Source organism: Calonectris borealis, chromosome 4 (genome assembly GCF_964195595.1).
Source record: "Calonectris borealis chromosome 4, bCalBor7.hap1.2, whole genome shotgun sequence".
NCBI lineage: Eukaryota > Metazoa > Chordata > Aves > Procellariiformes > Procellariidae > Calonectris > Calonectris borealis.
The window spans coordinates 18,969,965-18,992,436 of record NC_134315.1 but is presented as its reverse complement, the minus strand read 5'-3'; the positions used below and the strand labels follow the sequence as shown (position 1 = coordinate 18,992,436).

Sequence of the window (22,472 nt, the reverse complement as noted above, 5' to 3'; positions counted from 1 at the left end):
CAATCACTAAGTCAGGACTCTATCCTGCACAAACAACCAGAAAACTAAAAATACAAAATCAGCAGTGTAACTTCAATTCGCCACCAACTCTGTATTCTTCTTAGTATAATGAAGCACATGGACATTTTGTGACCATGAAAAGGTTCAAGGGAACATGTATCAAATGCATATACTTAGTTAAGTAATGAGACAATGTATCTAGAGATCCATATAACCTATTTAAATAAAAAAGCAAAGGAAGCTGTTACAGAAACCTTGATCAAATAAAAGTCAGAAAAATCAAAAAGTCCCAGCTTAAATTTGGCATTACAGGGGGTTTTATGCATGGAGGTTTTTTTCTATAGCTGTAAAGATACACCAAAAGGAAGTTAAATTAAAAAAAAAAAAACATAATCAGTTGTACATAAGACAGTACAAAAGAAAAACTGCAGCTGGAATCTGGAAGGTACCCATTTGTCTATGAAGTTTCTCACTGAACATGCTGACCAGGCTCAAAACTGCTTAGTTTGAGGTGACAAGTTCAAAGCCCACCATATTATAGCCATAGGCAACATAACCACTAGCCAAGACAAATATATTCCATCTTCATGATCTTTTTTTAAACATAAAATGCAGATTATTCTTTCTAATGTGTATAAGTGCCCTGGAGCATATAGTCGTCCAGTGAAGAATTCAAGCTCAAAACATGTTTTTGGTTGTTTTTAAGCAACACACCACACATGCCACCTGCCATTCAAGCAAAGCAACATACTGAAAAAAATGTTTTGTCCCATCAACCTCATCACAAGTCCTAGTCTGCAATGCACAGTGCTTCTCAATACAATAATTCAAAGCATTCCTGGACACCAGACTGCATGGTATTGTCTGGTATTTATTTTATCCTTACAGTGGTTACGTTACATACGTCAATAGACTGCTACCAAGACACTCCACAAGGTGAAAAAAGATATTAGACAGCAGTTTTGCAAAATTAAGTTTTAGAATTTCATAAAGCTTCAGAATTTCTTGTTTGTAAGTCTTAGGGCTGAGTTCAGACAATTAAGCCTGTTTAGCATCTCAGGGCTCATTTTTCTTAAACATTGTTCCACATAAAGGTCTTTCCAGTTTAAAGGTTTTTCCATAAATTCCCATATAGATACACACGCTTACACACTCAAGATCCAGTTTTACATAGCTCCATGGTTTAGTTCACTTAGTTATTGCTCCCTTAAAGTTCAGCGTGACTACTACAGCATCCTGGCCTGTATCAGAAATAGTGTGGCCAGCAGGAGCAGGGAGGTGATTGTGCCTCTGGACTCGGCACTGGTGAGGCCGCACCTCGAATACTGTGTTCAGTTTTGGGCCCCTCACTACAAGAAGGACATGGAGGTGTTGGAGCGTGTCCAGAGAAGGGCAACGAAGCTGGTGAAGGGCCTGGAGCACAAGTCTTATGAGGAGTGTCTGAGGGAACTGGGGTTGTTTAGTCTGGAAGGGAGGAGGCTGAGGGGAGACTTCATCACGCTCTACTACCTGAAAGGAGGTTGTAGCGAGGTGGGTGTTGGTCTCTTCTGCCAAGTAACTAGTGATAGGACGAGAGGAAATGGCCTTAAGTTGCGTCAAAGGAGGTTTCGACTGAACATTAGGAGAAATTTGTTCACTGTAAGAGTGGTCAGGCCTCAGAACAGGCTGCCCAGGGAAGTAGTTGAGTCACCTCCCCTGGAAGTATTTAAAAGACGTGTAGATGAGGCGCTTCGGGACATGGTTTAGTGGGCATGGTGGTGTTGGGTTGACAGTTGGACTCGATGATCTTAGAGGTCTTTTCCAACCTTAATGATTCTATGATTCTACTGATGAGAGCAAAATAATCTGAGAAATATTTTTACATACCCACAGGTTTGATCCCACATTTCAAACCATAAGCCACAGTCAGCTTTGAGATCTAGATATCCATAATTCTCCAGTTTTAATGTCAGGTTCCTTTTTGTAAGTCAAGCACCAGAAATCCTAATTTCTTTAAGCAGAAGAAATTTAAATCACACATTTAGAAGACTAAAGAGAATTTAGAGTGAAAGAAAGATCCTGAAAAGGAAGGACTACAGTACTGGGATAAATGAGATGAGTGAAGATGCAGTTTAATAAGAAATGGGAAAAAATGCTTAATCTAGCAACAACAAAAAAAAACCATCTGAATTGTGATCTTGCAAGTCATATTTCCGAATCAGTAGAAGGAAAGTTTTCAATATAAAAGAAAGAGCTATAAAGAAGTTAATGACTAGTGGAAGACTTCTGATTTGAACATTGCTTAAAAAGAAAACCTTACCTACATAAAAAAAAGGAAAGTGATATATTTTAGTGTTTGTGGATCTACTACATTTTCAAAATAAGGTCATTTAAAAATAGACATTTTCTTACCTTTAGTAAATTTATGTAGAAAAGTATATACTAAGACCACAAAACTGAAGTAGTAGGAAGAAAATCGTTTCAAAGCAACAGTTACATTTGTGATCAGAAAAGAATAATGTGAAAATGGAATTCTTAGACATTGAACCTGAACAAATGGTTAAATAAAAAGAGAAATAAAATTCATTCATCCCTTCTATTTGCCAAATAGATAGTTCAGACTTAAACCTGTAAGTCCATGATTACAGATCAAAACATACATGGGAAAACATGCAGGGTAAAGACTTTGGGAAGTCAGTCTCTAATCAGAAGCTATTCAGGACAAAAGTTTCTGTTGATATTTTTAAGGACTCTATTAGGTTCAGATACTAGACAATAATGGCGAGCTGTAACTGAAGGGTCAATGAAATCACTCAGTATCTGTATTTTTGTAGAAGTTCCATATAATAAAAAAAAGGCACGATAGTACAATGACATAATATTAACCAATGACAAAGTTCTTCAGGCAGGCTGCCTTTCACTAAATGCAACAACAGTCTTACAAGGGCACACTTAGCATCATTTTAGAAGGATACTTCACAGGTGAAATACTTGTGCTAGTATAACTTTCTATACAAGCAGTAATACCTTAGATCAGGAGTTTCTGTTATTACCTGTAGTTCACATGGCCCACGTAAATGAGTATACTATTAACATACTGATGCATGGGCTGCTGTACAGACTTTAAAATCTAAGTTATAAACAATAAATCAAGATCATGAATAAATGAAATAACAATAACTCATGATTCAACAGTTTCTATCAAGTAAGCTTGGCATCTAAAATTAGTGTTTCAACCTAGATTTTTACTTTGCCTTTCACAAAAGTAAAACATTTGTTCTTTGAGCAATAAGTGAATTGAGGGAATATTAAATAAATTACTGATCTTTAATGAATCCTGTATTTTGTAGCTTCTACTTTGAATAATTTCATCCCACTTATTGGAGTTTCTTTTAGAACTATGCTTTCTCTACCAGAAGTCTGACCATTCCTTACCACCTGTGCCTAAGAATATCAAACATTACTAATTTTCATGAGGACAATAATGGGAAATATGTCCTTTATCACACTTCAGAAAGAGGCTTCAGCCACTCTTTACATCTAACAAGTTGTAACAGATGCTTTCAAAGGAGTCAATTTGCTGTATTTAAGTTTCCTACAAGGAGATTTTATGAACTGGACTGCACTGAAATGAATTTTTCAAGACTATAATACATAGTTCTGTTTAAAAAAATGCTATGAATTTACACGTAAGTGAATGTGAAAAAGGATGCAGGGCAAATCTGGAATACACAGACTAGTATCACAGAACACAACAGCTTCCAGTTCAACAATCACTATGAAGAGTTTTCAAACTTTAAGACAGAGCCATACAAGGAGTCCAGAAAACATATTCCTATTTTAAAACATATACATGGTTCTCCAATATTTCCACATTTTCAGGTGACCTCACACTTAATTTTGTCTGAAGTAGCCATACCTATCCAGAACACACAGACATAATGGAACAAGAGTGAGACAGGCATGATCCCCTTTCTCTGGAGCTGAAACCTGAGGTAAGCACCGATGAATTAGAGAATCCATGACTATAGATAGCAAAGAACTACAGCTACTGCAGAATAAAAACAACCAGAAAAACTCCACCAAGTTTTCTTTCAATGTGTGTTGGCAGAGACCTCACCGCAGCTATCTAGCGGGCAGCGTTTTTCCTGGGACAACGTGAGAAGAGAAATTTCAGTTGCATCAACTGAACTGATCTCCCAAAACTGGCATGAAGTTCAAGGTGAAGCACCGAAGAAACAGTGATGAGATATTCCACATTGCTACCATTCAGTTTCCCAACTGAGCTAGAAAAAATTGCGTTTCTCAAGCAAAGGCAGAATGCTCAGAAGTGTTCATGGTGTAAGCAACAGAAAATGTACTGGAGAATCTCTTCTAACATTGCAATACCTTGGACTGTAAAGTCCCTTGGTAGTGGCCAGAAAAAAATAGATGAGGCTCCAACATCATATAATTCTTTCAATTTAACAAAATTGAGGCACAGTTGCAATTAAAATATATATAACTTCTTTTTCTTCTGTTACTGAATGCATCTTTAGGAAGAGATCGGGCAAACTGACAGACTGGCACAGGTAAATTTTTGAGATCTTCATGATGAATGCAAGCAAAATCCACATACTACCTAAAGTACACAAAGTATTTTAAATACTTCAGCTTAAAGCTCCCAGAGCTCAGTCTTCTAAATAGAATCATAGAATCATTAAGGTTGGAAAAGACCTCTAAGATCATCGAGTTCAACCATCAACCCAACACCACCATGCCCACTAAACCATGTCCCGAAGCGCCTCATCTACACGTCTTTTAAATACTTCCAGGGATAGTGACTCAACCACTTCCCTGGGCAGCCTGTTCCAAGACTTGACCACTCTTTCAGTAAAGAAATTTTTCCTAATGTCCAGCCTAAACCTCCCTTGGCGCAACTTGAGGCCATTTCCTCTTGTCCTATCGCTAGCTACTTGGGAGAAGAGACCCACACCCACCTCTCTACAACCTCCTTTCAGGTAGTTGTAGAGCACGATGAGGTCTCCCCTCAGCCTCCTCCCCTCCAGACTAAACAACCCCAGTTCCCTCAGACGCTCCTCATAAGACTTGTTCTCCAGGCCCTTCACCAGCTTCGTTGCCCTTCTCTGGACACGCTCCAGCACCTCCATGTCCTTCTTGTAGTGAGGGGCCCAAAGCTGAACACAGTATTCGAGATGCGGCCTCACCAGTGCCGAGAACAGGGGCACGATCACCTCCCTGCTCCTGCTGGCCACACTATTTCTGATACAGGCCAGGATGCCATTGGCCTTCTTGGCCACCTGGGCACACTGCCGGCTCATGTTCAGCCGGCTGTCAACCAGCACCCCCAGGTCCTTTTCCTCTGGGCAGCTTTCCAGCCACTCTTCCCCAAGCCTGTAGCGTTGCATGGGGTTGTTGTGGCCGAAGTGCAGGACCCGTCACTTGGCCTTGTTGAACCTCATACAGTTGGCCTCGGCCCATCGATCCAGCCTGTCCAGGTCCCTCTGCAGAGCCTTCCTACCCTCCAGCAGATCAACACTCCCACCTAATTTGGTATCATCTGCAAACTTACTGAGGGAGCACTCAATCCCCTCGTCCAGATCATTGACAAAGATATTGAACAAAACCAGCCCCAAAACTGAGGCCTTGGGGAACACCGCTTGTGAGCAGCCGCCAACTGGATTTAAACACCGTAAAGACTAGAAAAGCACCTTCAAAGTGAAGTGATGGAAGAAGTATACAGAAGGATCAATTTAAGGACAAAAAAGGAAAATCTTTGACAGATGGGCAGGTGAAAATACTCTTTAAAGAAAGCTCAATACCAATAGGGAGATAAAAAGTAGGTACAGACAAGCAATAGGTTGCACTGTGAAGCAGACAACAGTCAGGTAAGCAAAAAAAATTGGCTTGATTTGAGTTACTGGTTCTAGAGAACAGGCTAGTTTTGCAGAAATGGGTGCATATCTGGGTTTTACCTGTCTTCTGCATGCAGCCGGAGGATACATAGAGGATGACAGAGTTAGAGGTAGAGTAAACTGCAGGGAGAGCACATTACACTCCCAGCGACACATATCCTAACCCACTGAAGTCTGGCCATGCCACCAATGCATTCTGATGTCTCTCTCAAGTTTTCATGCCACAATAACTGCAATTCAGTATCAATCATGCACGGAGGAGCAAGGGAGAAAAAAAAAAATCTTAATTACATTGTCTGCAATGTAATCATCTGCAATTGTTATAATTCACGAGCAGGTCTGTATTTGTTTCCCAGACTTGTTACAACCTTCACTGTAACTTGCTTCTGATCCCATTGTAATCAGCTACATACAGCCAGAGAAGCTGTATGAGACTGCACAGCCTCTCTGGGCAACTGAATTGTTCCAGTCTTGAATGTCCTCACAGTGAGGAAGTTTTTCCATTATATCCAGTAATAACCTCATTTCAATTTATGCTTGTCGTCTCACCACAACAATGAGCCTGGCTTTAGCTTTTTGATAATCAACCTCACAGGTACTGGAAAGCTGCTATTTTGTCCCCCACAAGTCATCTTCCAGCGGGTTTTAGTTCAAGTAGATGCAATTCTAGCCATAGGCCCCCTAAATAACAGAAGCCCTCAAAGATAACTTGAGAACTGATCGAAGTTAAGAGCTGTACCAAGTAAGTTATAAATCAGCTGTACTCTTTAATTAGAAACAGCCTATCCCAGTGGGTGCATAGAGACTGAAAGCCTTCCAAAACTCTAAATACAAGGCACAGGTGCATTTTATTCTGCCACCATTGCTTCAGGAAGAAGGATAGGCAGCTTCCAACTGACACAATGATAGCAGAAGTCATTATTTTTCATTCCTCCTTCTACGTTCGCTGAGAGAAGTAAATACACTATCTGTGCATAGTAACACACAGTACTGTATAGCTTAGAAATTGTACTCTTCAAAGGAGCACATCCACACCTACTGTTTGTCAGCAGAAGACATTATCACACCCATTTAAAAATACCATGTAACATCTTTTCACTGAAGTTCTTTTGCAAAATATGCATAAACTTTAAAAGCACACAAACATTTTTTCATTAAATTTCAATTTTAAATGAAAGGACATGTCAGTGAACAAACTGCTGAGTGTTCATGCAACAGCACTTTCTACTCACAATGAGTGAGCCCACCAGGCTCCTCAAGTAGTTCCAACAGGTTACAGGGATATGCATCTGCTGGAAAGGTCTAATATCAGTTCAGTTATGAGCTCAGGAAATACAGAATCAATCTACAAAATTATCCAAGTATCTTAAAACAGAAAGCTAGAGCACAGCACCCAAATCATGTCCATGGACTGGTTTAACCATTAAGTCCTACAAAACTGACCCTGTGTATATAGGGTCAGAATAATAGACATAAGAGTAAGTGATGCCTATTTCCTCAGAGAACTTTATATAGAGCTTGACTTAGGCGTACATCTGCAAGGAAGGCAAGCCTTTTTATGTTTCTACAAAAAACGTGTTGCTATATCTGCCAGAGGCAGAGAACATCTGTGCGTCCATGTCCAAAGCCACAATCTACTGAACTTCAACACATCTGGCAACTGCTGTCTGTGAATGTGACTTGCATGAGCATGTCATCAAGTAAAAAGAAGGCCCAAGAACTAAGAGCTAAGCAAAAGATTGTGCCAGTTTTTCCATTAAGAATTCTCTGCAAAGATCTTCTCATCTCTGGTCAAACTACTCATAATCTCATTAAACCTAGCAATATCAAGTTTACTGACCACATGAATGAAAATTGGAATCTGAGAAGTTCAGGGCTGATCTTACAGCATTTGGATGCCTAAGTCAAAATTTAACCCAGGTCAAGAACCACTTAATCAGGGCTCCATTTTCCAGGCTAAATAGTGACTAGCTAAGAAAGATATCTAAGTTAGTTTCAGTTTAATATCAAATACCAATTAGGTATTTGTTTTAGGGAAAAAAAATTCTGAAAGAAAGCAAGACATAGATACTACTGCAAACTCAGTTTCTTACTTGTGTAGGAAGTGGTGAAAGTTACTTTGCAAACCATAGTACTATATTGTACTAATGTACACTATTTGAACCCTAACCTATTTTCTGTCCTTCATTTTCTTCTCACACAGGGTTGATGTCAAGTCCAAAATTACCACATTCCTCCCCTACCCCAATCAATTCCCCATACATTATGCAGAACACTATTTTGCCCAGAAAATCAGGAGTCTATACTCAATTTGCTTCTTTTAAGGTTTTCCAATATGAGCAGAGCTAGGATAAGCTCTTTGTTTAGTTGGGTTTTGGCTTTTTTTTCCCCCCCACTAAGAAGAAAAGAGAGAAACTAAGGCTGTTGTTTTCTAGAAGCTTCTGTATTCCTTACTGTTTCAACAGAAAAGATATTTCTATAAATAGCTGCTCATTACTCTTATTAATTCTGCCTATGGCATTAAAAAAAAAGTGTGAAAAACAAAGCAAAAGCCAGGAAACTACAGGGTGGGCAGCCTCACCTCAATGCCTGGGAAGGTGACAGAGCAAAACAGAAGCTATTTCTAGACACAGTAGGGACAAGATGATGACTGGGAGTAGTCAGCATGGATTTACAACTGGGAAAATCATGCCTGACCAGCCTGATGAATAAGGAACTTGGCAAATTAGGGGAAGGAAGTGGATGTTGTTTATCTTTACTTCAGTAAAGCTTCTCACACTGTCTCTCGTAACAGTTGTCCTCATAGACAAACTGATGAAGTACAGGCTACAAAAGCAGATGGTGAGGTGAACTGAAAATTGTCTGAAGCGCCAAGTTCAAAGGGCTGTGATCAGTGGCACAAAGTCCAGCTGGAGAACAGTCACTAGTGGTGTACTTCAGGGGTCAGTACTGGAGCCAGTATTCAACATCTCCATCCACAACCTGAAAGATGGGACAGAGTGCACCCTCAGCATGTTTACAGATGGTACAAAACTGGAAGGAATGACTGATGCACCAGGTGTGTGCACTGCTGGTCAGAGGAACCTGGACAGGCTGGAGAATTGGTCAAAAAGGAACCTCATGAAGCTCAACAAAAGGGAAGTGCAAAGTCCTGCACCAGCATGCACCAGCACACACTGGAGAATAACCAGTTGGAAATCATCTTGACAGCAAAAGGCCTGGGGTCCTGGTGAACAAGAAATTAAACGGGAGACAGTAATGTGCCCTTGCAGCGAAGGCCAACAGCATCCTGGGCTGTATTAGGAAGAGTGTTGCCAGCAGGTCAAGGCAGGTGATCCTTCCCCTCTACTCATCACTGGTGAGACACCTGGAGAGCTGTGCCCAGTGCTGGACTCCCCACTACAAGAGAGACATGGACATACTGGAGCAAGTCCAGAGAAGGACAATGAAGATGATTAAGCAGACAGATTGAAGCACCTGTCACAGCAGGAGAGGTTGAGGGTGCTGGGATTGTTTAGCCTGGGGAGGAGAAGGCTCAGAGGGATCTCAATGTGTATAAATACATCATGTCTATAAATAAGTGATACACTTCCTTCCCAGGTAAGGAAGACTGAGCCAGACTCTTCTCAGGGGTGCAGAGTGAAAGGACAAGAGGCAACGGGCACAAATCAAAATACAGGAAATTACAGTTAAACGTAAGAAAAGTCTTTGACTGTGGGGATGGTCAAACACTAGAACAGGTTGCCCAGAGAGGCTGTAGATTCTCCATCGTTGGAGACATTCAACACCCAACTGGAAACAGCCCTCAGCCACCTGCTCTGATCGACCCTGCATTAATCAGTGGCGTGGGACTAGACAATCTACAGAGGCTCCTTCAAACCTCCACAATCCTGTGAGGCTAATTCATTGGATTTTATTCTATAAAGTATACCACAAAGAAGGAAACAGAAGTTACAAAACCCCCATAAAGTAATATAGGATTAAGTATCAGATGAAGCAAGGATGATCTTTGACAACACCTGGGATTACTTCCAAGAAAAAAAAAAAGGCAAAGAAAGAGGGGAGGGGAAGTTGATCTATTAGATGGAATTTAGCTAGAGTTTGGACAGATTGTTTAGAAAGGCAAGAAGGGCCTGCAGATAGTCTAGATAGGCTTGTAACTGTCTTTCTGGCACCGAGTTACCACAGTAAGTCTTCACTCAAGTATTTTTCTGTAGCACCTGTAGAGGCATCCTGCCAAACTAAAGTCAGAAAGGCTGGTGTGTCTTAAAAAAATTAAGGAAGACTTTGCCACATTGTATTTCATTATCGGTCTAGACTATTATTAAAGACAAGCCAGCACAATGCACTACATACTATGAAGGAAAATAAAACATTTCTTCTGATGAAATTTCAACCAGACTCTTCAGAGTAAATGAGGTAATGTAACAGTATGAGTCACTGAAGTGGCAGCCATGCAGCCAGATCCCTCATACATTTTGGAGTTTAACTGTAAAATCCAGATAGAACTGTGGTTTCTGCAGTTAAAATAAGGAGCATCTTAGATGCTTTTTGAAATATGCTATATTAAAATGTAATGACAACTCACTTTTCACCTGTGGCCATCTAACATTAAATCTGTTTTTTTTTTTTAAATATTGAACTGGCTCTGCAACAGATAAATGTGATTTTTACAGAGTAAAACTAAAATGTATAGTTTTAAGTTTAATATCAGTGCTCTATAGCATCAATTTAAAATAGCTTCTGAACACAAAACACTATTTGAAACAAAAACATTGACACAACAGTTCTGTAGAATCAGATTTGGTTTCACCATTTTGCAACAGTGCAAATTACCCATTTCAGAGGAAGCAAGAAAGAAGAGCATCCAGCAAACAATGTCACAAAGGATGAGCACAAAACAGATGTGGGAAAAATAAACAGCCTTCCTGCCCTGGAATTTGTAAAAAGGTCTGCAAAGAGCAAACAGGACTTCTCACTGCAATTTGACTTCTAGACCTGTAAAAGGAGTCCCATGAGAAAAGACACTCAGATGAATAAAATATACTAAAAATAATAGCGAACATTTACAAGGCTTTTAAAAGAAGTACATCACTCTTGGACTTAAAGTTTTATCAAACACTTTGTAGCATTCTGCAATCAAAATGTAGCTATAATCTGATTTTTAAAATTCCATTAGAACACTGCATCTTTTTAAATACTGTCTTCAAAGACAGCCTTTGTCTATTTCTGATTTAACAGACATTTTTAGAGAAGATATTTGAAGCTTTGACAAAAGTCTGCTAATACAGAATAATTACTGTAGTATTTTTTTTTAAACTATAAATACAGGTGCCCCAGTACAATTCGTGTAAGATGGTCTCACATTCCTTTGGTAAGTGATTAGCACCGCAGGCTTCGTGGTCTCCTCCTTGTTCTAAGATGAGGAATGTGCTATGCATTGCCCTTAAACTATGTAGGATTAGCTAAGAGAAGGATTTTTCACATCCGTGATTAACAAGGAATAACTGTTCACCCCCTTCAGGGCTGTTCAAAAACATATTCTCTACCTGAACTCATTATTCTTCCGCTACCTATCACACATGTGTGAAGGTATTAACCCTACAAATGCTCATATATTCAGACTGAAGCCAGACAGGTGATTAAGTATCAATGCTTTAAGGGGGAGAAAATCAGCCTTAAAAAACAAGCACGTGCATTAGCATCTCAGGTTGTAGGCAGTCCAACCTAGACCTTCCTGGCTGCTGTACTCACAAACTTTTCAGAATGTACCCGAACTGAAAAATTAATTCTCAGGCTTCAGCAATGAACTTGCACACCAAAATGAAGACCAGGATTCAGTGAGAAAAGAAACTGGAGACTAACTTCTAGCTAAAGAGCTAAGAACGCATTCTAAGACCTCAGTACAACTTCTATACTATATAACACAAGGTCTTATCACCAAAAAGCTGCTTTCATTGAGACTACGTATAGTCAAGCACAACAAGATGAAATATCGTTCATTTATTGGCTGTTCTTTTAGCTATGGTAGTGATACAAATGATTCCTGGAACAGTAGCGGTGACTCCACTGCTAGCACAGCATTTTTCACCAGGGGTCCTAAAATTCCACATTAGCCTTTTAAACTTCACATCTAAGCCTCTATAAATTGGAAAAAAAAAAAAAGAGATTTTGCTTCAATTAAAACTGCAAAACTGCATCATAAAAATAGACAACATTTGGCATTTTTTCCAGAAGTCCCTACTCCTGAACTTCGATCGTATGGCTCTGTAGAATTGAAATCTGGGATTTTCAACACTTCTTTTCTGCAACTGAAAGGGTTATATTCTATCAGAGATTCAAAGAAAAAGTTGAGACCAAAACTAATTATTCTGGGATTAATTTATTAATGCAGCTCACTTTTAAAGAATCATAGAAAATGCTGCTATTCCTCTTATAAAAGTTACTATTTTCCTACTTGGAATTTACATTTAATGGATAGAGCTAGTCAAATAATTGGAATAAAATTGCAATCTCATGCCACACATCAGTACATAATAAAAAGTTAACACATAGTTTATTTTAATCTCTGGAAAGCATGTTTTATCCCATCAGTGATACAGTAAATCTGCACCCTAAGAAAGAACATACACATAATATAGTATGGCCCTTTCCTAGACGAGACAAAACAAGCAGTACTAGTTTATCTAGCCTATTTTGAAACAGCTGCTAATTCCCTCAATAATTGCCCAGGCCTGGTGAGGAGTATTGCCCAAGACAAGCTGTATTTGTTTTTATCCTAGATGGAACATTTTATATCTCAGTCCATCCTGCTATGCATGCCTTTGTAAGATGAGATGCTCTGTAAAACACCATACATTCAGAGATAATGGTAACTCATAAGTGAGTTTTGGTTTTATAATTTCAAAATCTGCTAATACAGCTTAATAGTTTACCACATTTATCAGACTAGGTTAGAGCCCAAACAGATAACTCTAACCATGTAATATGTGAAATACAGCTAAAAACATTTTATTATACTGAATCCTATTTAATATCTTTGACAAGATTGACCCCTATGTATTGAGGTTATAATTAAGTCTTTGCTGCAGAAGCTGCAAACATAACAGTTTCACATATAGATTTATATCCAGAAAAGAAATCCAAGTAGTACTTCAGTTTGTTTACTAAGTAGAAAAAACTTTTCCTTGAAACTATGTAGTTGAAATATACTTTTCCTTCTATGCTGTGACACATCTATGAGTTGTTCATCCACAGCATGAACAAAACTTTAATAATTTTCAGTACTGCTCAGTCAAACACTCATAAGTACACTCCTAAGATGAAGAGAGCATTTACTTAAGTTTTAACAACTTGTTTTAATGTACTTGTGGAGATGGAGCCCCAATAAATAGCAAGTACAGGCAATTCCTCAGTTTGTTATTTTAGAATTGTGTTGTTAAAATTTAGAAAAACGCATGAACTGTAACAAAACATTTAATTCTTGAAATATTTCTTTCTTCATCATTCAGTAATACATTGTAAGAAGCATGAAAATACAACATAGATAGCTTTCAGTTTAAAAGCTATTTCAAGTATCAACTTGAAGTTCAACCCTTACAGCATTCTTTTCTTGAACTCAGGATTTCAGCTTACTCTCACCATGTAGCTCAGGGGGGCTGGTTTTTGGGGAGGTACGGGCGGGTAAATATTTAGCTCAGGTACTAACTCAGAAGTTGCAGTTGTTCTAAAGCTGATGAGAGTAACATTTTACCTCCACACCAGTTTTCAGCAGAAATAGGTTTTGTGGGGCTTGGGGTTTTTTTTGTTTGTGGGTTTTTTTGTTAGTTTGTTTTTTTAAGTCTACACAGATAGCTCTTTAGAACTATTAAGATAATAAATAGACATTTCAGAAATAAATTATTTTAATTCAAGTATCAAAAGTCTAGGGGCTTGGCATGGAAACTTTTTAGACCACACAAGTAACCTTTCTCACAAGAGTAATCGGTGGGAGTACTCATGCAAACCAAGTTATTGACGTGGTAAATGTCTGCAGAATCAGACTCCAAATTAGCATTTTAGGGACATACTGCTGCCTCAATGGATTATTCACAAATACAGGAAGAAAAATGTGGGTAGTTTTCAAACCATTGCTGTAAACTCTTCCTATCCTGACATCTTTTGGATGTTTAGCATAGTCTTAGAATGATCATAGCTGGCATCTCAACTAGTGGACATAATAGAAAAATTATTAGGAAAAATTATGATTAAAACCAATGTTCCTATCAGCCAAAAAACCTTTTTTCCTAAATGAAAAGGTAACTGCTCTGCTACGTAAACAAGTGAAGAGTATATTTAGCCCTCAAAACCTGACTACATTGCATTTCTGGAGTACAAAGAACTGCAAGGAAATTTTAGACTTAAGTAGCTTATAATAGAACTGGTTCAACAGTCTATAGCAGCTGTCTCCAACCAAATTTCATACTTCCCTCCAGATGACAATAGCTTGTAAAAACACTGGGATACTTTGAGCAGTAGCTGCAACACCACAGAAGAAGGTGGTCTTGGGGATAACAATATACGACACTTTTTGAAAGCCATTTTTAAAGCTGTGTCTAGTAACAGTGTTAGTTTTCAGAAAGTGGAGATTTTCAGTTTATCTTCATCTTGTTTTCTTAAGAGACTATTTCAAACTATTATAAACATCACACCCAAGATGACAGCTTTATAAAGAAAGAAGAAACAAGTGTTTAATTTCACATTCTCGTAAGGAAACATTTCAAAAGGTTTTGTCTCCCATAATAAGCAGCGGTCTCCGGAAATTCTTAAATGTTGTGGAAATTCTCCATGCCTTGACTCTTTGTGCCTTCCTACCATGAAGCACACTGAAACCCACCACTGATACATTGCTGTGGTCTATGTAAGAGAAGTTCAGACAGTGTAACAGGTCACATCCTAATCCTTTACTTATGGGACCTGCCATGTACTGAACGGCCATATACTTTTTAGAGTCCCTTCGTCATAGGAACATGGGCTCATAATACAGGTTACTAGTTGATATAGAAAGTCTTGCAGATGTTAAATACAGGATAGCCAAAATCGTAATTAATCCAAGAGTTTTTGACACTGCTTCAGGATGTACACAAGCTGTCCCATTGACTGAAAAACAAGCTGTACGTATTGAAGTTCAAAGAGGGTTGTTTCAGCAGACAGAGCATCTACACAACACAGACCATGTGATCCAGCCATTCAAGATACAGGCTGTAAAGAAAGACATATTCATGGCAGATTTATTAGATCAGGCAGTGTTGTACCAAAATGGTTTGGACCGGAGCTAGTACCCCCTTAAGAGCTGAGCCCTCAGACAAGACTGCCGGAGACTGTAACTGAGCGAGCACTGAGGTGTAAACCCATTTACTTGACCAAAGACTTCTCAGAGAAGTATCCAACTAAAAGGCTAATAGCAAAATCAGCTTCGCCATGGTCCTTCCAGCAACTAAAGTTTCAACAAACCTAAAGCCTCGCTGATTAAGTTGTTAGTTTCCATCCTGTTTTCCCTCCCAGTTCTTATGTAGTAGGCACTACTATACAATCATTTATTGCTAACTGAACATTTTTACTTTAAAATTACAGCAGGGCTGCTGTAGTAACAATCACTTGTTACAGCAGTATTTATTGTGGTTTGGTTTTCATTGCATTTCTGTCACACTGGTGTGACACAAATTCCTGTTATGGAGCATACTAGGTCTAAACAGCTTTGTGTACATACTGCTACATGTATCTAGTGTACTAGAAATTTGTTGTTGCTTAACTAAACTATAGGAGAAACATTTCTATCCACCTGAGAGAGGTATACATAGATTTAATCAAATCATAACTTAAGTAGTTTCCCTCTGAAGAGAAGGTTGAGAGTTTCTTCTCTCAGAGATTAATTTTGCAAAGTGCTTTAGGTCTTCAATTCCCACTTCCCTTAGAGGTAGTTGAGGATATCCAGTGTTTTGCATGAGCAGATCTACAAATGAGTATTCACAACGAGTAAATCACTGATCAACCAAACAGCTCCTTGGAAATCAGGGTAACCAGTCTAAAAAGAAATGTTTTTGTAACTGAAATTCCAGTTCAAAAAACAAACAAAAGAAAAACAAAACAAAACAACACAAAACACAAAAGCACCCCTTTTAGAGATGGATTTTTTTTTCCCCCAAAGGGAAACTACTGTGAAAGTCTGTTCTTCACATTCAAGAGAGTACTGAACTACAGGAAACACCTTTTAAAATTCAGCCTGTATGCGCTAGCACAAGACATCCCAACATAAGAAATATTACATGAAAACAATCTTATAAACCCAACTGAGTTCACTCAAGTTGCAGTAAGGTTCACTAATACCTTCCATTGGCATGTAAAAGGACTACATCAGGTAGTAGCTTGGCACATTACACTTACAGTGGAAATGTGACATCCTACACTTACACATTGAAAAAAACTAAAAAGCTTTAAAGTACTTGCTATTTAATGTATAAAAGAAAATACTTGAAGGAAGTATCCACAAGATTCCTGAGAAATCATTCTGAATTTCAGAATCCCAAGGAGATGAATTGGCTGTCAGATAACAATGCGCCTTCATCAGATGGACTTGGCAGTTGTAAACAAGAGGAATTTTCTCAGCTTTTCCTCACAAATATGAAATATTTGCTCTTAGCCAACAGCTGGGGTGGTTTAAAGACATCCTGCATATATATTCAAATTACAAGTCACCCACACACCTAACACTGACTAAGTTCCAGCATATTAAAGAAACTCTGACAAGTTCTGGAACAGATGCAAAATAATTCTGAAGACAAAACAGAATCTAACTTTGTAGGTCTAAATGACTAAACTTTCAAATGTCATAGTTTGCCTGCTGAAGAGGCAATAAAAATAACCACAAAAGTTGCCACAATTATCAGAATTTCTCTTCAGAATTCATATCTTATGTAACTGGAAAATATCTACTGTTTTCCAAAGATTTTACAGATTTACCAAGACAGAAACAAAAAGCCCCAAAAAATGAAATGGCAATACGTGAACACTATAGATAAGCAAGTTTTAACTAGTAAATTTCATTTTTTTTAGTATTACAATTCTGTACTTCACAAGTCCGATGATTAAATGCCTTGAAATTATGACATAAGTTAAAATAATTTTTGAAAGATTGTTAACAAATCACATAGCAGGATCTTGCTTCAAGATAATCAAGAAATAAACTTGACTATATACTGTTTTAAAACTTAGCAAGTATTTGGTATCTCAGTGTCAAACCACATTCACAGTGAAAGTATGGATCTTTTAATGTTTATTAATGTTTCATGTATGTGTACTTACTTTTGCAATATGAACTACACTGCTGTTTAATTTTTTAGCTAGACCCTATAAACCAAATTTAGGAATGTGTATATATTATTCCAATATACCCCTCAGCAGGAGAAGCTGTACTTACCCCGTATACTTTGTACAAAGTTTAAAACACATTGTAAAAAAGCATTGCATTAAGTCTGTTTTAATGCGACTTTGAAAAAAAATCTGACTATGCATTTCTAAGAGCAAACAATCTCATTAAAATTTATTCAAAAAAGGTTGCACTATATAATGACACTTTCAATTTTTAGGTCAAAAAGTTACTTTGGTTTATTTGAAAAAATGAGGTAATTATCTCAAGTACATGATATTTCAACTACTATAGAAACATCATAATTACACTGGTGGTTACTAAGTCTATTGAATAGCTTTGTCTATATGACCAACTAAACCATCATGGTTTGTGGGTTTTTTGTTTTAAACACACAGCAGCTGTGGATACAGAGCACAACTATAATAAGACAAACAGAATGTTTAGGCCAATGCTGCTTTTCAATGGAATAAAGTAGAAATACTTTTATGAAGTTAAAGCAGCAGCAAATGAAAAACTAAACAAGACCTCAGAGGCATGCTTAAAGAAAAGGCGATATAATGAAAATGCAGCAACTAAGACGCCTGATAACAAAGACACTACTCTCAATTTCTGCAGGAACATACATTAATACAGTGGCATTCACAGACTTTCCTAGCTCCAAATTGAAACTATATCCAACAATCAGCATCTTGCCTTTATTGAGCCGGATGCCGTAAGCTGAACAATACATTTCAGAAACTATTTTCGTTTGAAGAAATGCAGCAAAATAAGAAAGTACATACTGAAAATTAAGCAGCTATCATAAAAAGCTAAACCAGTTTGGGAATTACTCATTTTCTATGCCCTACTGCAACCAAGCAGGTGTTTGGACTTCAACTTCACCAGAGAAGATCCTCTCATCCCCACAATTCTCAATCTTTTTTTTAAAGTCCAAATCCAATTAATTTTTGAAAGCTAACAGTTCATATTTTTTCTAAGCCTTTGTAAAAGCTTTAAGCATATAAAAACTGGAGTAGAATTCAATTGCTGCTTTCATGCTATGTAACAAGACAACACTTTATAACTAGCAGATACTTCCAATAAGACATTGCATAAAACATCCAACATCTCCAAGACCAACATCTGACACTGTACCTCAGAGAACAGGCTTTTTTAGCTGTATTCATGTTTGAAAAATTCCTTGTGTATTCAACAGAAAATATTTTATAGTATTCAAGCTATTTCCTACAAGACAACTGCAATTTACACTTCAAATCTGGACTGCTCATGAAAGCTTCCCCCTGCCCGAATCCCATACATACTGCTTGAGAATTTCTTACTTCTCTTATGTCTCAATAAGGATAGATGTCCAAGTTTAAAAAAAAAAAAAAAAAATCAGAGGCCTGAGTACCTTAACACACAACTGATTTGATAAAAAAAAATTATCAGACATTTAGAATTAAAAATACTTACAGTCTCTCCAGTTCTTTTAAATCCTGGAATGCTCCTCTCTCGATAGTACTAATCTTGTTCTCCATGAGCTGACTGAAATATAGAAATTTTTATATATAAGTTTTAATACCTCCGAGATAACTTGTTGCATTAACTATAATCATTTAAAGGCGACCATGTATTCATTAGAACTGTACAACAGTTATTCTAGAGTGATATCCACTTTAACCTTCCAGACCCCTGTCACCAACACTTTACATGGGCTCATATACCCAAAAGGAGAAAAATAATCCTTGGTAAAAGACATAGGAATAGATATTACATTTGCTGATTTACTTCAGGAGTCCCAAGTTAAAAAGTTACACATATGCATATATGCTGCGCACACATACATCATTGCTCTTTGGCAAGTTATAAGACTCCAGTTGAACAGTACGAAGGTGGTATCAATCTCACATGAGAATAACAAAACAAAAATACTGAATGGTGGTGTTGAGAAAAACCATCAGTTAAAGATTGGACAGAGATTGTAATTGTAACAGTAGTTTTGTTTTATAAAAAAAAATAAAAATTGCTACAATATGAAATTCTGTTTCAGAGAAATGGAAAAGGATTTTATATGACTACTTGCTCAAATTAAATAACCTTAACAAATAAACTAAGTAAATTCTGCAGTATTTTAAATTTGGTATTAGTTAGATTGTCCCCCCCAAAAACCAGAATTTTAAAAGCTTCATAATGCTTGAAACAAAAGCATTTACAAAAAACCCAAACCAAATCATTCCTTCCTCAAATTCACTGTTAAAAGTGTTTTCCTTTTGCCCAGAAACTGTAGAAAAGCAATAATCATCACCTGGGACTTGCTTTTAAATTCAGTAAAGGAATAACTTCTTTTCTTAATGAATTCCCTTGTACTTCAGGTTGAGCGTACCCATTTTCAGTGTGAACTATAAATTTCCTAACCTTAAACTGAAGCCACTCCAACAGTTATTCAACCAATTTTAGCAACTCTTATTTGTAAGCTGCGTGCCAAATTAAATGTTCAAGTTATCTCATAACTTTAAGGAGAGATTAAAAAATTTTAAACAAATTATACTTAAGGCAATTGCTAGCTTATTCCTATCAGTGTATAACACATGGGGGAGGGGCTGTAAATTCAGATGCAGTAGCACAGTAGTTAAAAAGTGATAACCTATCCAGCTTATAATCTGAAAGATAACTAGTTCAATGTTTTTTATAACAAACTGTAGCATCAGTCCTAAAAGGTATCAGTGATAGAAAGAGAAAACTTACAGAACTCGAAGATGCCTTAGACCAGCAAAGTCAGTCTTGGTGATTCTTGTGATGTTATTTCCATTAAGATCCCTAAGAAGAATAATTTATAAGCAGCAAAATTAAAACATTCAGAAGTTACTTTCAAATTGTTTTGTTTGTTTTCATGGGCACGGCATTTTCAGAAATTAGGAGATGTAAATGAACCCAATGAACCATTCCTACAACTAACACTGTGTGAGTTCCTGATTTCCAAGTGACTGAACGAAAGTTTATCTTGAAAGCAGTAGTTTCAAACTTTGTAATAAGAGACCCTTACAAAGGCAGTTCTGCCTGCCATTATAAAGCCCACATTTGTCTTTAACAATATAGAAGAGTCAAAACCTGTCTCAATGTGGTTATAACTGCATTTAGAAAACCACTAAAGCTACTACATATATATATGCTACAGTATTTGTTTGACTGTTACAAAAACTAAATAAGTGAAATCAAGCACCTTTCAGCTTTCATAGTATTGCTACAAAGGCAGAATAGGGCTTAACTTCCTATAGCAAACATTAGCTTTCAAACAAGCATAAGGTGGTTGGAGGGTATGTGATGGGAAACATGATTTTATGAAAACTAAACTCTTCACTTGCTGCACAAGAAGCCTGCAGAACGCAAAGCATGTTCCGAAGCAAGGGAAAACTGTATTTACGCCCTAGCATTTCTGTTCACACTTCAGCACTACTTTCTCTTCTGGAGTTATATGTCCCTTTTTCATAACATTCTGGGGTCAAGATATAAACGTCCCTCAATTCCAATCACTACAAATAAAACCAGACTTTGCAATTCCTGAGGTAAGCCATTAGGAAGTGGTATTACATGGAAACTACCCTAACAATTACAGCTCATTCCCAACGTAGTTAGGAGAGAAAAAAAAAAAAACAACTATTTTTTTTTGTGTTTATACCACATGTGACCAAAACACCACTGTAAAGAAACCGCACAAGTCTCAGCAGAAATGTGTCCCTGATACCTTTCCTGAGTGAAATTCATCACTCGAGACGTGTGTTCATACGCCAACATTTAAATGACTTGGAGAGTAAATAACGTGCTCACCTCTTCCACTCCTTAGACCCTCCTGAAAGGCAGCCTGATATGATAGATAACCGACCACATGCTTGCTCTCTCTCAAGACTAGAAAATACCCTAGCCGGAGGGTACACGAATGGTCTCAGAAAGCGGATGGGGGAGGAGGGATCACGGTTAAGGCACAATTCAGAGCCGTGTGAGTGGGAAAGAGGCTAAAACACCCCAGCGTGCCCTCGCCCAAAGGCAGATGCGTGCCTGCGCCGGGGCAGAGCCCCGCCGGGCTCCTGCTTCACGCCAGGGCAGCGGGCTGCAGCGCGCGCCCGCCCGCCTCCCCGCGCGGAGCCACCGCGGCAGCCCGCGGCCAGCGGGGCGGGAGCGAGCGCTGCGCGCCCGCGGAGCTCCGCCGCCCGCCCCGGGGCCTGCCTGCGCCCGCGGAGCGCGGCGGGGCGCCGCGGCCCGGCGCTTCCCCAGCGCCTCGGGGAAAGCAAGCCGCAATAGCGAAGTTTTCCCCGCCGGGAAATGGGCGCCGGCGGGGGGAGAGGCCGCTGCGCCGCCGCCTCGGGGCGCCCCCCGGCCGCGGTGGTGCCCGCCCCGCCAGTCCCGCTCCCGCTCCCCGCGGCGGCGGGAACCGCGCTCCTCACCGCGGCTTCCCGGGATGAAAGGCAGCGGCTGGGAGCAGCGTCCACCTCTCCGCGTCTCCGCGCATCGCCGTGAAACGGGCACCGCCAGCAGCAGGGGAAGGGAACGGACACCCCCCGAAGGGCGTCGGGACCCCAAACCGGGCTGGCTCCGGGGGCCACATCTGCCCCGCCGGCCGGTGGGAGCCCTGACGGGCGCCGGGGGCCGAGGGGCGCTCGCCACCGCCCCGGCCGGGTTACTTACAGCCTCTCGGTGTTGCGGGGGATGTTCCTCGGGACGCCGCGCAGCGCCAGCCCATGACAGTCCACGGTGCTCCCCGAGCAGGAGCACTGCGCCGGGCACGGCTGCGGCGCCACCTCGCCCGCCATCGCCAGCAGCAGCCCCAGGGACAGGATGAGCTTCCCCCAGCCGCACATCATCACCGCCCGCTGCCGCCCGGCCGGGGCCCGCCGGCCTCGGCCCCGGGAAGGCGCGGGGCTCGCCGCCCTCCTCCTCGCCGCGGGGAGCGCTCGGGCAACTTTCGGGGTGCGGAGAAAGCGAAGTCCTTTCTATCCAAAGCTGAGCCAAGAAAACAACCCCGGCAAAGTGGGGTGGGTGGCACCGATCCGCGGCTGAAGGCAACCTCGCTGAGAGGGGGGCCGGGCCCGGGCCCTCCCTCGCTCGCCCGTCGGGTGGCGGGGAGAGGCGGCACTTGGGTCTCGTCTTCACACGCTCCCTGCGGAGGCGAAGCAAACCCAGGGGCTCAGGATACGGCG

The 22,472-nt window shown here is 39.7% G+C and overlaps 1 protein-coding gene across 3 annotated transcripts in view; it reads right to left on the bottom strand.

Annotated features, from left to right (window-relative positions):
* The window catches only part of SLIT2 (slit guidance ligand 2), a 267,387-nt gene extending 245,251 nt beyond the window's left edge, over positions 1–22,136 (bottom strand). For all 3 annotated transcript variants that reach the window (XM_075148838.1, XM_075148835.1, XM_075148837.1), the window contains exons 1-3: positions 21,961–22,136; positions 20,026–20,097; positions 18,754–18,825 (exon numbers count right to left, since the gene is read on the bottom strand). In XM_075148838.1, the coding sequence (XP_075004939.1) occupies positions 18,754–18,825; positions 20,026–20,097; positions 21,961–22,136 (320 nt within the window). The remainder of the gene's footprint in view (positions 1–18,753; positions 18,826–20,025; positions 20,098–21,960) is intronic.
* Between the last annotated feature and the right edge of the window lie 336 nt (positions 22,137–22,472).